The sequence below is a fragment of the Xenopus tropicalis genome, chromosome 9, assembly GCF_000004195.4.
Source record: "Xenopus tropicalis strain Nigerian chromosome 9, UCB_Xtro_10.0, whole genome shotgun sequence".
NCBI lineage: Eukaryota > Metazoa > Chordata > Amphibia > Anura > Pipidae > Xenopus > Xenopus tropicalis.
In genome coordinates, this window is record NC_030685.2 from 5,354,784 (window position 1) to 5,371,049 (window position 16,266).

At 48.2% G+C, this 16,266-nt stretch overlaps 1 protein-coding gene across 1 annotated transcript; it reads right to left on the reverse strand.

Annotated features, from left to right (window-relative positions):
- Positions 1–572: 572 nt before the first annotated feature.
- LOC101732856 (zinc finger protein 850-like) lies at positions 573–13,730 on the reverse strand. The gene is made up of 3 exons (XM_018089975.2): positions 13,631–13,730; positions 7,945–10,903; positions 573–2,723 (listed from the first exon to the last, which is right to left on the reverse strand). The coding sequence occupies exons 2-3, from the start codon at positions 10,893–10,895 to the stop codon at positions 1,115–1,117; spliced, it is 4,560 nt and encodes a 1,519-aa protein (XP_017945464.2). The 5' UTR covers positions 10,896–10,903; positions 13,631–13,730; the 3' UTR covers positions 573–1,114.
- Positions 13,731–16,266: the final 2,536 nt, after the last annotated feature.

Here is a 16,266-nt window from a genome sequence, read left to right on the forward strand (position 1 = left end):
CATCTGGGTGCAGCTCTATGTGAATGTCATAAAGTGTGAGCTGGGCCTGAACCAGGAAAGACATGTGCCTAGGGTGCAACTAGCGGGGGTGCAATTCCAAGCATGAGAGGAAGGGGTTAATGAGGCTCGGCTCCCTCTAAAGGGAATCCTGTGTGTGAGAAGCAGAGGGGTGAGGAGCGCAGTGGGTTGGGTGGCAGGAAGGCAGCCCATTGGTACTGGAGGGCATGGGGTGCCTGTATATGTAGCCCCGGCTCTGAGTGTTATTATTCCCAGGGGCCACAGGAGAAGATGTTCAGCCTCCATTGATTTCACTGTTTCATATTCAGTGTCCCCCATCTCCCCTATTCTACCCCTCTGCACTACTCTGTATCATCTGCTCCTCACCCATCTCTTCAGCCTCAACCAATTTCCATCTGCCCCTCATTGGTCTCATCCACTCTTTTATTTGTCTGTGTTCTCTCTCTTCAGCTTCCCCCTAACCCCATATGGACCAATCGCAAGGAAGAGAGTATTGTGGCTTGGAGGGCAGGGTTTGGGGCGAGTTTAACCCCAATAAACACATTGGCACCCGATTAGGCACCCACTGTATGTAAACTATTTTATTTGCATTTATCTATAAGAGGCTGATAAGAAAATACAACTATGGCTTGGAAAAGAAATGGCAGAAAAACCAAGAGACACAGGGGTCAGACTGGGTGCTGCAATGGCTTATCTGGCTGCACAGGTCTATACAGCTGGGAATGTGGCTATAGCTCTGGGGCAGTGATGGCCTCGCTCTCAGGCACCAGGAAGTGGCAACAGCTGATCACCAAGTCCCGAGTTCAAGTCTCTTCGCCCCAAAATAAGCGTGGGGCTGTGCATGTGTTCCTAAAGTTTTACATTTGGAATGTTGGGTGGTACAGTTCAGCTTCGGGAATGATTATATAGTAATCCCTGTAGTCTGCAGAGAGATGTCGCCCCCTAACACTCACATAGTGAAGCACATGTAAGGAACTGGAGAACCCAGAAGTGAGCAGCACTGAGCCTGGGGTATATAGGTCAGTACCCAATCCCATTGGTTGTTAAAAACAAGGCTCTGGTTCCATTTTGGCCCAAGTGCTTTCCAGGAAGGTTTCTAACCAGTGTGGATTTTCTGGTGCTTTAGAAGTTTGTCCTTCACAGAGAAGCTCGCCCCGCATTCCGCGCACGAGTACCGCTTCTCACCTCTGTGCGTCTTCTGGTGATCGTGAAGGTGGTTTTTTAGCGTGAAGCTCCTCCCACATTCGCCGCAGGTAAATGGCTTCTCCCCCGTGTGAATCCTGTCGTGCTTGTATAGGGTGCTCCTTTGGGAAAACCGTTTACCACACTTTGGGCAAGCGAATGGTTTCTCCCCGGTGTGAACCCTAAGGTGAGTGTAAAGGACACATCTTTCGTAGAAGCTTTTCCCGCATTCGGAACACGCGTACGGCTTGTCCCCCGAGTGGACCTTCTGGTGCCGGTTGAGTTTGTTTTTCTGAAAGAAGCTTTTGCCGCAGTCCGTACAGGTGAATGGTTTCTCCCCTGTGTGCACTCTCGTGTGGATATACAGTTCGTTCTCTCTCAGGAAACCTTTCCCGCACTCTGTACAGTTAAAGGGTTTCTCCGCTAAGTGGGTTTTCTCATGTTTGCTGAGCTGCCCCTTCTGGGAGAAGCTTTTGCCGCACTCAGCGCAGGGGAACGGTTTCTCCTCCGTATCATTCTTATGGTTGGCATAGAGGACGTGGATGTGAGCGACATTTGCCTCGCTTGCAACCAACTGCTCAACTGCGTGAACTTTCTGGTGCCGAATAAGGTGGATCTTTTGGCAGAAGCTTTTCCCGCATTCTGTACAGGTGAATGGTTTCTCCCCCGTGTGAATCTTCTGGTGACTGCGCAGGTTGCTTTTCTGGGAGAAGCATTTGCCACACTCCGTGCACTTGAAAGGCCTGTCCTCTATGTGGACCATTTGGTGAATGTTATTTTTGGTGAAAATGAAAGTGTTCCCCTCGGCAACGCTCCCTCGGGGGCTGTTAGCGGCGGCACAGGGGTGGGTGAGGAGGTCTCTATGCACGGAGAAGCTTTTCCCACACTTACAGCATATGTAACAGGTTGATTGGGAGCTTTCTGGGCAGTCCCCATACCTTGTGCCTGAGACCCCCTCTACGTCCGTCTGTGCTTTGTGCTGGGCCAGTAGGAAGCCGACGTTCTGTAACTGTTCCCTCGCTTTATGCAGGATATCGGCAGAGTCGCTGGCTTCGGCTAATGGAAGCCCCTGGTGTATTAACAAAGGCACAGTCATTTCAGAGCCCCGGTTCCCCTCGTCAGTGAGACTGTTCTCCTCGTCAGTTATCCTAACCACCATCCTCTTTATGGCATTTAGGTGATCCTCAGCCTCGGGTTCATCCCTCTCTATCTTTATCTGTACGATTTCTGGGTCGGACTCAGGTTCAGATTCAGCCAGAGGTGATGAGTTTAGTTCAATCTTTACTGAGCCCAACCCTTCCCTCTCACATTTCACGTCTCTTGGCACAGGTTTCCTATCAGGTAGTGTATCAACTGCAGAGTGAATAATATTCAGATTCCCTGTACAGGCCGCTTCTTCTTTCTCTGTTTTTATAGTCAGTATTTCCCCTTCAGTCACAGTTAAACCGCTGGCAGAGAAGGAAGCCATTATACTCTTATTTATGATGCTGCTTAATGTTCTGGTTTCCCCCCTTATCTCAGTCAGTTACAGGGGCGGATCCATGTTAGTAATGGGGGGGCCCTTCGGTCTGTGTGGGGATAGAAAGCTCCGCGACCCATGTTCCTTGCACACCAGATACGCTGCCCTGTCACAGAGGAATTAAGACATCAGGTAAAGTGTGTACATTAATAACAGTCTTATAGATTGTAAGCTCTCTTGGGCAGGGCCCTCTTCACCTCTTGTATAGATTATTAGCTTTGTATGTAATTCTATAAGTCCCTTGTATAAACCCACTTACTGTACAGTGCTACAGAATATGTTGGAGCTTTATAAATACATTAATAATAATATGGTCATGTGACCCTATAAAAACTCTATGCAGTAACGTTATACTCACAAGCACAGCACTGACAATGCATTGAAGGGGTATTTCATCTTTAAAGGAGACATATTGGATAAATGGAAACCCCTAACCCTGTAGGCAATTATGAATAATATCCGGTGCTGGTTTCCCTTTGGGCTAAACATTAACCCTATCTGTAACAATGGCCCCTTTATTGGAGCTCCCTATAGATCCTCTCAGGTCCCTGTCTGGGTTTCAAATGAGGGGTGGGCGTGTCCTAACAGTCCCTGCCAGAAGCACAGTAGGAGGGGGAGAGCCAATCGCAGCCCTGCAGTCACACAAGCACAGACAGGCTTCAGTTCCCTATCAGGTCAGCCTAGCTGCTGATTGGTTCCTATCCTACAGTGCAGGGTACGGAGGGCCGCCGGCTCCCCAGCTCATCCAGAGAATTCAGCCAGCAGGAAGTGGCACAGATGGGCGGGGCTAGTGGGGTTTGGGGGAATTTCTCAATAAATCAGTCAGAAACACAACTTTAAGCACAATCCTTCTATATCTAGAGGAGTATAATTCCCTGGTACATTCATAATTTTTATAGGATATGTCTCCTTTAAATATGTTGTAGACTGATATTCTGAGACAATTTGCAACTGGTCTTCATTTTTTCAGTTATTTAGCTTTTTGTTCAGCAGCTCTCCATTTGGTATTTTAGCAGCTATCTGGTTGCTAAGGTCTTTATTTACCCTAGCAACCAGGTAGTGGTTTAAATGAGATATGGGAATATGAATAGTAGAGGACCTGCATACCCTGTTTCCCCGAAAATAGGACATCCTCTGAAAGTAAGGCACCCCCCCCCCCCCCCCCGATTTTTCACCCCCCTCGGAAAATAAGGTATTCTTCTTCATGGAAAAATAAGACATCCCCTGAAAATTAGACCTAGTGCATATTTTGAAGCTTTAAAAAATATAAGACAGTGTCTGATTCTTGGGGAAACACTGTAGAAAGATAAGTAATACTAAGGAACAATAGTAATAAAACTGGAGCCTCACAGAGCAATTGGGTTTGGCTGCCGGGGTCAGTGACCCCCATTTGAAAGCTGGAAAGAGGCAGAAGAGAAAGGCAAATAATTTAAAAACTATACAAAATAAATAAGAAAACCAATTGCAAAGTTGCTAGGAATAGGGCATTCTGTAACATACTAAAAGTTAACTTAAAGGTGAACCACCCCCAGCTCTCCATTTGGTATTTTAGCAGCTATCCGGTTGCTAGGGTCTTTATTTACCCTAGCAACCAGGCAGTGGTTTAAATTAGAGATGGGAATATGAATAGGAGAGGGGCTGAATAGAAAGATAAGTAATAAAAAGTAACAATAACAATAAAACTGGAGCCTCACAGAGCAATAGGGTTTGGCTGCCGGGGTCAGTGACCCCCATTTGAAAGGGGTAGAAAAGAAAGGCAAATAATTGAAAAACTATACAAAATAAATAATGAAAACCAATTGCAAAGTTGCTAGGAATAGGGCATAGTATATGTTAAATGGATATACACAGTAATCCCTGGGTCCCAGGCCAAGCGGAACCCCATGGGGCACACCGCTCTGGGATTCTGGGGTGACAGATATTTGATAGCCATATTTCTGGCTATTATATACAGGAGGGATGTGCGAGCTGCTGATACAGAACCACAGCCATAAGTACAAGGAGCAGCCCTGCCCCACAGCCATAAGTACAAGGAGCAGCCCTGCCCCACAGCCATAAGTACAAGGAGCAGCCCTGCCCCACAGCCCGTTACAATAATAGGAATTGGGCTCTGTGAGACAGTAGGACGGGCCGCACTGCCCTGAGCCTCCGGGCACACACACTGAGCCGCTACCCCTCCCCTACTGTGCCGCTTACCTATGGGAGAGGGCAGCGCGCCGCCATATTCACTGCCGGGAACGCGCATTTCCTTTCTCAGGAGCGCGCACCACCGGAGGAGCCTCTAACTGCGTGTACGCATGCTCAGTGTGGGTGAGGGGCGGGACTATGTGTAAGAGACAGGCGAGGGCAGTGACTCCGAGCTGAGGCTGCAGCCTGCGGGCCCGGTGGGTGTTAGTTCAGCAGCAGCGGGAAATCTAATGAGCGGGAAGGGGACCGAAATACACATTTGACTTGTGTCCTTTCAGTCAGAAATTAATTCATTGGCAGTGTCAGTAGCACAGTGTGCGGCTCAGATGTGATACCGCCACCTTATGGCCAGCCGGGGTAGTGCAGTAATGGGTCTAGTGCAGAAAAGCTCCTTGCACATTTACAGCAGATAAAACCTGGTGATTCAGAACTCAGGGTAACTTGGCCTTCATCCACCCTGAGCCAGTCTGTGCTTCCTCTAGTGTAACACTTCCCTGTTTGTATCCCCTGTACTGTCCCTGCTCCCCCTCACCGGGGGCCCCGGTGCCTTACAGGCCTCTATTAACCCCATTCTCATCTTCCACATTTGATCTTTGTTTCTCTATCTCTATATGTAGGATTGCCAGTTCAGATCCAGCAAAGGAAAATTAACTCATTTCAGTCGCTACTGTGGATCCACTTCGCTCCTCCCACAAGCGGCCGCTTCCCGGCTCGGTACCGAACAACATTCTCCCCCAGACAGTACTTTGCTGTTGGATACGCACGGATGCCGCCATATTTGCGGAAGGCACCCCACGCAAGCAACGCTGAACGTCAACCAATCCCTGCGCTCTTACGGAGGAGGCGGTTCTATGTCAAGTGACGCGCAAGAAGAGGCGGAGAAACGCTGCTGTATTCTTATTGGCTAACTGGTAGTGAGAGGCCGCCAAGTTCAACGTGAAGCAGCCTAAACAGTAATGGCTCCAGCTGTGTGAGAGGACTAATACATTTGTTTTACGGCTACTGTGGCCTAATGTGCTTCATTCACATATCCTGGAACTGAGCCCATCAAGCCCCTCACTTTACCTGAACTCCTCTGTGCCAGGAAGCAAGGCCTGCTGGGATTGATACACTGGAGCTGATTGGTTGGCGGGTTTTCCGCCAAATTGGGCTACTAATTTAAAGCGCAGGAGGGTTTCTATAGTACAAACCCGCCAAGCTAGAGATTTGGGCTAGTTTTTGACGCCTTTGGCGGGTTTGTAGTTTGGAAACTAGCCAAAGTTTTTTTTTTCTGACATGCTTATCCCAGTGCATGCTGGGTAATGTAGTTTGTATCTTACATTTAGCCTACAGTTAAGATTAATGTAAAACTACAATACCCAGCATGCAATTATACACAGAAGCTTTTTCTATTCCTCTTTGCTGAACCTGAAGCAGCAAAACTACTATAACCTACAGGGAAACAGCCATCCCAGTAACCTTTTTTTCATTGCGCATATTGGGCTACTTTCAATGTGGCTTTTGGCTAGTTTTGGGCTATTGTAGAACTGACTTTGGAAAAATAAATCTGGCAGCCCTGCTGTAGCACATAATATCTCAGTACATGAGCCTCGGCCTATATAGGGCATTTGCACTCAAGGTAAAAAACCATTGCTTGCCCATACGGCTCATTTACCTCACACAAACTGAGCCACCGGCCCCTGCCAGTAGTGCAACAGGGCCTTAGATTGTAAGCTCTATGGGGCAGGGACCTCCTTCCTACTGTGTCTCATACCCCATGGCACTTACTCCCTGTGTATTTATACTTATTTATTGAGTTTATTATAACACTTGCCCTCCCTGTGTGTCATTGTATTTACTGTAAGATTGTACAGCGCTGCGTGTCCGTGTAGCACTTTATAAATAAAGTTATATATACATACATTGCCCAGCTTCCATGGGTGACAGTCCTGCCATGGGGTGGGGGCCCAGCTGTACAGGGGTAGCACTGCTTTAGTTACAGAGCTTTAAGCATGAAATTGTTTGTAGTTTGGGGGGCATTCTGTGGGAGCGCTGGTTTCCCCCTAATCTACCAGCAGGGTAATTCGCGCCTGAGGGAAATGTCCCCAGTGACACTACTTCTGTTTTAAAAGTTAAGCACTGGGGGATCCCAGTATGTTGGCCAGTAACGGAAAATCACCTTGTGGCCCAAGCTGGGGGGTCCCTTCCATAAAATCCCCACCAACCTCCTTTCTTAGAGACCATCACACCGACATTTTGGATCCACTTACAATACCGTTTCTGCCCAGTGGATATTTTATTGCAAATGTGCCTGCCCAGTTGGCAGTTATGAATAATATCCGGTGCTGGTTTCCCTTTGGGCTAAACATTAACCCTATCTGTAACAATGGCCCCTTTATTGGAGCTCCCTATAGATCCTCTCAGGTCCCTGTCTGGGTTTCACATGAGGGGTGGGTGTGTCCTAACGGCCCCTGCCAGAAGCACAGTAGGAGGGGGAGAGCCAATCACAGCCCTGCAGTCACACAAGCACAGACAGGCTTCAGTTCCCTATCAGGTCAGCCTAGCTGCTGATTGGTTCGTATCCTACAGTGCCGCCACCCCCCTGCACAGCCTGGGAAAGGAGGCAGCAGGAAGTGGAACAGATGGGCGGGACTAGTGGGGTTTGGGGGAATTTCTCAATAAATCAGTCAGAAACACAACTTTAAGCACAATCCTTCTATATCTAGAGGAGTATAATTCCCTGGTACATTATCTCTATCTATATAAACAATTCCCCACAGTTTAATCTGCATTTATTTTATTTTAAGCATTTTTCTTTGCTAGTCACACAAATGAACAGAAATAAGACACACAAAACAATAACATAACTTGTGTATAGATGTCCTTAGAAATAAACTCCCCCCATTCACACTTTGCCCGTTGAGCCTGTACATCCCCCTAGTGAATCTGTGGAACCCACGGGGGGGGGGGGGGTTCCCATCCCTAGTGCATTTAGATGTGCCCCTAAAGTAAATGCTCCCGGCTATACGGTATATTGGTTGTGTCGGTGCAGCCGTTACACTACGTGAGCCTTCCAGTGGACAGTAAGTGTACGTTTATGGCAGAAGCTTTTGCCGCATTTGTTGCATTTGAATGGTTTCTCCCCGGTGTGCACTCTCTGGTGAAGTTGGAGTCGGCTCTTCAGAGAGAAGTTTTTCCCACATTCGGTGCACGTGAACGGTTTCTCCCCGGTGTGAAGCAGCTGGTGTACATTGAGGTTGGGCTTCAGAGAGAAGCGTTTGCCGCAGTCGTTACACATGTAGGGTTTCTCTCCGGTGTGCACTCTCTGGTGATAGCGCAGTCTAATTTTTAGAGAGAAGCTTTTGCCACATTCAGTGCAGCTGAAAGGTTTCTCCCCTGTGTGAACCATATGGTGCTTGTAAAGTGTGGATTTTAGAGAAAAGCTCTTCCCGCACTCTGTACATCTGAATGGTTTCCCCCCAGTGGGCATTTTCTGATGGTTCTCAAGGTATCCCCTTTGAGACCGGCTTTTCCCATAGGCCGCCGTGTTATCTTTATGGTGGTCATGCAAGCAGCTTTTCTCACAGTTCATACATGGAAACTGTCTCTGCCCCATGTGGGTATTGCAGTGAGTTCCAGTTGTATTAGGGAAGCCTCTATCCTCTGTGTGGACCCTTTGGTGAATGGTAAGCCTGCTCTTTCGAGAGAATTCTTTCCCACAGTGGGTACATGAGAAAGATTTGAGCCCGGTGTGAATATTCCAGTGAAGGTCAAGCGAGCTTTTCTGGGAGAAGCTTTTCCCGCATTCTATACACGTAAAGGGTTTCTCCCCTGTGTGAACTCTATGGTGCCGGTTGAGAATGCTCTTTAGGGAAAAGCTTTTGCCACATTCCGTACACGTGAAGGGTTTCTCCCCTGTGTGGATTTTCTGGTGCTTACGGAGGACGCCTTGTGTAGAGAAGTTTTTGCCACACTCGGCACAGGTAAGCCGTTTTTCCGTGGTGTGAATGTTACAATGGACGTAGAAGTCCCACTTCTTGCAGAAACTCTTCCCGCAGGTTGAACATGTGTAACATGTGGCGTCTGCGTGCAATTTCTGGTGCGTGTGGAGCCTGGTTTTTAGGGAAAAGCTTTTCCCACATTCAGTGCACATGAATGGTTTCACCCCCGTGTGTACGTTCCAGTGAGCAGTCAGCGAGCATTTCAGAGAAAAACATTTCCCACATTCGGTGCACCTAAAGGGTTTCTCCCCAGTGTGCACTCTTTGGTGATTGCGGAGCCTGCTTTTTAGAGAGAAGCTTTTCCCACATTCTGTGCAGCTAAATGGTTTCTCCCCTGTGTGAACATTCCAGTGGGTAGTCAGTGTACCTTTCAGAGAGAAGCATTTGCCACATTCTGTGCATGTAAATGGTTTCTCCCCGGTGTGTACTCGCTGGTGATGGAGAAGCCGGCTCTTTAGAGAGAAGCTTCTGCCACATTCTGTGCACGTATACGGTTTCTCCCCGGTGTGAATCTTATTGTGGGTATAAAGGCTAGATTTCTGAGAAAAGCTTTTCCCGCATTCAGTACAGCTGAAGGGTTTCAGCCCGGTGTGAGTTTCATGGTGTTTGTTGAGGCTGGTCTTAAGGAAAAACATTTTGCCACACTCTGTACAGATAAACGGTTTCTCCCCTGTGTGCAGCCGTTGGTGCCGGTGGAGTCGGCTCTTCAGGGAGAAGCTTTTCTCACATTCGGTGCACTGAAATGGTTTCTCCCCTGTGTGAACATTCCAGTGGTTTGTGAGCGTGCTCTTTAGGGAAAAGCTTTTGCCACACTCTGTACACGTAAACGGTTTTTCCCCAGTGTGCACTCTCTGGTGATTTTGGAGTCTGCTTTTTAGAGCAAAGCTTCGGCCACATTCCGTGCAAGTATATGGTTTTTCCCCCGTGTGAATATTCCAGTGAGCATTGAGCGTGCTTTTTAAAGAGAAGCTTTTCCCACATTCGGTGCACACAAACGGTTTCTCCCCGGTGTGCACTCTCTGGTGATGGCGGAGCCGGCTCTTTAGAGAGAAGCTTTTCCCGCACTCTGAGCACGTATATGGTTTCTCCCCGGTGTGAATCTTCTTGTGGGTGCACAGGCTGGATTTCTGAGAGAAATATTTCCCACATTCTGGACATTTGAAAGGTTTCGCCCCTGTGTGACGCTTCTGGTGATTCTGAAGGCTGGTCTTTAGGAAGAACATTTTGCCACATTCTACACATGTGAATGGTTTCTCCCCCGTGTGCAGCCTTTGGTGCTTGTGGATTAGAGAGAAGCTTTTCCCACATTCTCTGCAGACAGAAGCCTTTTCTCCTCCATGGAGCAGCTGATGTATCTGCAAGTTGTCGGGAATCCCGAATCTATCGTCCGGGCAACTGGACTCAAGCTTACACTCTGCTGGCCCATAAACCCCCCCAGGATCCAAGACATCTGAACAGCAGCAGAATTCATTGGTTTCTGGACTGGGTTGAAATTCTTGGGGTCCATCTAAGCCAAAACTCTCTTTATTATCTAAGCAATTCCTCTCACTGAGTATAAAGGCTACCAAGTGGTCTTCAAGGTCTTGTTGGTCTTTCTCTGCCTTTATCTGTAGGGTTTCTGGCTCCGATTCTGCTGGAGGGAAACAAGACGTTTCAGTCTTCATTGTGGCTTTGTGCTCATTGGCATCGGCTTCTTCATCCTCCTCCTCTTCTTCTCTAGGAGAACCCACTCGTGGGCCCCTGTTAACTGCTGAGGTTTTTGTGGGTTGTACATGAGCTGCTTCTTCTGGTTCCACTACCTCTGTCTTTAGTTGGAATATTTCTGCCTCAGTCTGTGCAACAGCAGCCGCAGGGATGGCGCTCAGGCCGCTACAGCCCAAAGCATCTTCCTCCAACTCAGAACTTCTTGCCTCAGTCAGGGGCAACTGCAGATCCATCTTGGTTGAGGTCAGAGGACATTGTTCTTCATGGAGACAAGAAGATCTGCTCTCACTGTGTGTTGGATCCATCTGCACTCCTGCCGAGGAAGAAATGGTGATATTTAGTGAGAAATGATTATTAGTCACTTCCTAGCGACTTACATACAGCAAGAGCTAAACACCCATATTTTTATATATATATACAGTGGCTTGCAAAAGTATTCGGCCCCCTTGAACTTTTCCACATTTTGTCACATTACAGCCACAAACATGAATCAATTTTATTGGAATTCCACGTGAAAGACCAATACAAAGTGGGGTACACGTGAGAAGTGGAAGGAAAATCATACATGATTCCAAACATTTTTTACAAATAAATAAGTGCAAAGTGGGGTTCAAGGCTTTGACCCCTTACAAAGGAAACTAATTGACTTGATTTGTATAACAGGAACCAGTATAATCTATAATATAATCAATATAAATATCTGGCTAAGGAGCGGTGTTTGATCCCAGGGACAGGGCAGTGACACTGTGGGAAAGGGGATTCTACAGCTTTGCATGAACATATTATACATCATTCCCATCAGCCCCTGCCCCAGTGAGCTTACAATCTAAGGTCCCTATCCCATTCCCATCAGTCCCTGCCCCAGTGAGCTTACAATCTAAGGTCCCTATCCCATTCCCATCAGTCCCTGCCCCAGTGAGCTTACAATCTAAGGTCCCTATCACATTCCCATCAGCCCCTGCCCCAGTGAGCTTACAATCTAAGGTCCCTATCCCATTCCCATCAGTCCCTGCCCCAGTGAGCTTACAATTTAAGGGCCCTATCCCATTCCCATCAGCCCCTGCCCCAGTGAGCTTACAATCTAAGGTCCCTATCCCATTCCCATCAGTCCCTGCCCCAGTGAGCTTACAATCTAAGGTCCCTATCACATTCCCATCAGCCCCTGCCCCAGTGAGCTTACAATCTAAGGTCCCTATAACAGTGACACACACTAGGGGCAGGGTTACCAGAAGCCAATGGACCTGCCTGTGCTGCTGGTGTGGAAGGAAAGCTGAGTACCTGAGGAAGCCCACACAGGGGCAGATACAAAGATAAACTCCATACAGTGGTGCAACTAGAGGGGAGCAGATCTCGTGACTTCTTGGCCTATGATCACATTTTGGACAACCTGCAGACATCTTCCTTCCCATGATCCTCTAGGTGTTGGTTATGGGGTTCCCTTGGTCACAACGTATACCCCTGACCACTTGTAACATTTTGTGACTAAATATACAATATGTGTCCATAAATGCAATTAATTTGCAGTAACACATGGGACCAGGGAACAACCCCTGTTTGTGCGGCTACATTTATAGAACTAGCAGCAGCTCATATCCCAGCATGCACCAGGCTCGCCGGTCAGTAATGGCGGAGTATGGACCAGTACATCGTGTATCAGTGTTTGAGCCCCAGATGCTGCCGTACAGAAGGCAGCAGGGTTTTTGAGTTATTTAGCAACTCTCCAGTTTGGAATTTCAGCAGCTATCTGGTTGCTAGGGTAGAAATTACCATAGCAACCAGGCATTGATTTGAATGAGAGACGGGAATATGAATAGGAGGGGTGCCTAACTTGAAGATTAACCACCCCATTAAGCCATTTTGCACTTCAACAAATTAGGCAAGAGTGATATAAAGTCACATCGTCACAGTCTTGTTGCCTTCTTGCCCTCACCCCTTCCTGCAGCTGCTGGGCAGTTACCCCTACCGACAGCAATGTATGTGTCTGGGGCCCAATCACTTGCCCCATAGGGTCGTACAAGAGGGTCATAATGGGTCAATGTCATTCCGAGCAGCTTCCCAATATACAGTCATTTTCACTTCTTTATGCCAATGTAATTTCTATTGAAAGCAGCGCCTGTCTATTTAACAGACAATTTGCAATTGGTCTTTTTTTTGGTTCATCATTTGCAGTTTTTTAACTCAGTAGCTCTCCAGTTTGGAGTTTCAGCAGCTACCTGGTTGCTAGGGTTCAAATTACCTTAGCAACCAGGGAGTGGTTTGAATGAGAGACAGGTATATGAATAGGAGAGGGGCTGAATAGAAAGATAAGGAATAAAAAGTAATAATAACAATAAAACTGGAGCCTCACAGAGCAATAGGGTTTGGCTGCCGGGGTCAGTGACCCCCATTTGAAAGCTGCAAAGAAGGTGAATAATTTAAAAACTAAAGGTGAAGCAGCCCTTTAATTAAAGGCAGTGATAATGAGGAATGAATGTGCATTGAAACGTTGCTTTCATTGGCTAATGCGATACGTGGCGGTTTTGCCTGCGGCGTGAGAAGGTCGTTAGCGTTTTTGTGCTACACCTGCAGTAATTACCATTCGTTACCATGGAGACGGATTCACAGCACCTTCCAGGGCTCGTTACCAGATTATTAAGTGGAATTCCTTGCTAATTCCACCATGTCTGACACACGTAACCCAACTACACACAGATAAACACCTTCTCTTTTATAAGTACTGTCTCTTTAAATGAGCATCCAGCAGGGCCAGTTGGCAATTAGTTGCATGTTGCTGGCTGCACCGGTGTCTGTGAGGCCATGCAGCCACACCGCTTGCTTATTAGCCATTTAGCATATATATAGCCAATATAAATGTGATGTGGAACCCCCACTTTTTGTTACTAATAACATTTCCAGGAATGTTTAATCATTGTTTTTTCAGGTATTGTTGTACTACAACTCCCATGAGCACCCCATAGCCCCCCCAATCACAGAGTAAGGATACCCCAGGGATGGCACAACACCCTTTCCTTGCCCACCCCAACCAACAGTCAGCACTTACCTGCAGGACAGACAGACAGGCCTTTGGTGGAAGCGCCTCAACCTCAGCTATGGAAGGGGTTGGCTCTTTCACACTGGGAGGCGGGGTTTCACAAGCAAAGGGGGTGTGGCAGTGCACATGTGCTAGGCGCTAAATGGGGAGGGGTATAGAGGAAGGCGTGGCTATACATTTAGGGGTAACAGTACTAGAGCTGAGTGTTACTGGGGCTTTAGTTCCAACAGACGGTGCCCTCATGTAATCCCATTACACCCTAATAAATCCACAAACTGCACAAACCCCTTCTATTCCCCTGGTCTCTTCTCCCTATTTTACCCCTCTACCCCATCCTTTCTACCCCATCCATTCTACCCCAGTATCCTCTCATCCATACACGCTGTAGGGCTGTTCCCTGTAGTTTAAAAGGCACAGACACTGGCGCCAATAAGAAAAGTTACCCACAGGGTTTGTGGGGAATCTGCCAGTAGGTGGCAGTGTGGCACCGGGTACTTAGTGAAGGCCAATTGAGTAAGGCAGCCATACGTAGGCTGATATTGGTGCGGCTCTCCCAGTGTGTTACACCACAGTGTGTGTGGGTTAGCAACGCCGCACCATTTGTGGGTCACTGTTACAGCGCCACTCACTGGAGGGCATTGGTAGGTGCTATTATCCTTATTCTGCGCAAACTGGGGCTCAGCAAAGAGAAGAGTTTATGAAGTTGTTAGAAACCAGTCAATAAGTAAGGCTCAATGAAGGCAGTAATAACACTCTTTATTTATATAGTGCAGTCTAAGGTCCCTATCCCATTCCCATCAGTCCCTGCCCCAGTGAGCTTACAATCTGAGGTCCTTATCCCATTCCCATCAGCCCCTGCCCCAGTGAGCTTACAATCTAAGGTCCCTATCCCATTCCCATCAGCCCCTGCCCCAGTGAGCTTACAATCTAAGGTCCCTATCCCATTCCCATCAGTCCCTGCCCCAGTGAGCTTACAATCTAAGGTCCCTATCCCATTCCCATCAGCCCCTGCCCCAGTGAGCTTACAATCTAAGGTCCCTATCCCATTCCCATCAGTCCCTGCCCCAGTGAGCTTACAATCTAAGGTCCCTATCACATTCCCATCAGCCCCTGCCCCAGTGAGCTTACAATCTAAGGTCCCTATCACATTCCCATCAGTCCCTGCCCCAGTGAGCTTACAATCTAAGGTCCCTATCACATTCCCATCAGCCCCTGCCCCAGTGAGCTTACAATCTAAGGTCCCTATCACATTCCCATCAGTCCCTGCCCCAGTGGAGCTTACAATCTAAGGCCCCTATCCCATTCCCATCAGTCCCTGCCCCAGTGAGCTTACAATCTAAGGTCCCTATCCCATTCCCATCAGCCCCTGCCCCAGTGAGCTTACAATCTAAGGTCCCTATCCCATTCCCATCAGCCCCTGCCCCAGTGAGCTTACAATCTAAGGTCCCTATCACATTCCCATCAGCCCCTGCCCCAGTGAGCTTACAATCTAAGGTCCCTATCCCATTCCCATCAGTCCCTGCCCCAGTGAGCTTACACTCTAAGGTCCCTATCCCATTCCTATCAGTCACTGCCCCAGTGAGCTTACAATTTATGTATGCATGTATATCTTTATTTATAAAGCGCTACTTATGTACACAGCGCTGTACAGTAGAATACATTAATACAAACAGGGTGTTAATAAGATAATAGATAAATACAAATTATAATAATAAATACAGATAAATACAGCTGCAATAAGTTAAGAGTCGAGGACACAAGAGGAAGGAGGTCCCTGCCCCGTAGAGCTTACAATCTATATGCGTAGAGCTTACAATCTATCACAGTGCAGTCACACATAGTAGGGACAGTTAATGAGGAGCCTATTACCTTCCTGCTTGTATTTAGGGTGTGGAAGGAACAGCGCACAGAGAGTAACCCACCCAGACACACAGTAGGGAAAGGATACACACTCTTTGCTAGTCGGCCCTGGGGCAAAATGGAGACAGTAGGACAGGACTGTAAAACTGTGTACTCACATACAGTATATAAATATACACTAAATATTCAGTCAGTATTAGGATACAGATACACAGACACAATATATATATTTATATAAACAGCCAGCAGGCCCGGACTGGCAAGCTGTGGATTCAGGCAAATGCCAGAGAGGCTGCTGTAGTCAGTCAGTATTAGGGGCAGGGCTGGGGGGGTTGTTTGGGCCTCTGGGTACTTGAAATGCCGGGGCCCAGTCCCCCCTATAGCCCAGTCCCCCCCCTATAGCCCAGTCCCCCCTATAGCCCAGTCCCCCCCCTATAGCCCAGTCCCCCCCTATAGCCCAGTCCCCCCCCTATAGCCCAGTCCCCCCTATAGCCCAGTCCCCCCCCCCCTATAGCCCAGTCCCCCCTATAGCCCAGTCCCCCCCCCCTATAGCCCAGTCGTCCCCCCTATAGCCCAGTCCCCCCTATAGCCCAGTCCCCCCCCCTATAGCCCAGTCCCCCCCCCTATAGCCCAGTCCCCCCTATAGCCCAGTCCCCCCCCTATAGCCCAGTCCCCCCCCTATAGCCCAGTCCCCCCTATAGCCCAGTCCCCCCCCCTATAGCCCAGTCCCCCCCCCCCTATAGCCCAGTCCCCCCTATAGCCCAGTCCCCCCTATAGCCCAGTAC

Bases quoted from the DNA above. Each gene is read 5' to 3' on its own strand.
- LOC101732856 (XM_018089975.2), bottom strand. From the start codon at position 10,895: ATGGATCCAACACACAGTGAGAGCAGATCTTCTTGTCTCCATGAAGAA. The intron at 2,724-7,944 runs GTAACGGCTGCA...GCCCCTGTAACT, and splicing joins CACTGGAAGGCTCACGTAGT to GACTGAGATAAGGGGGGAAA.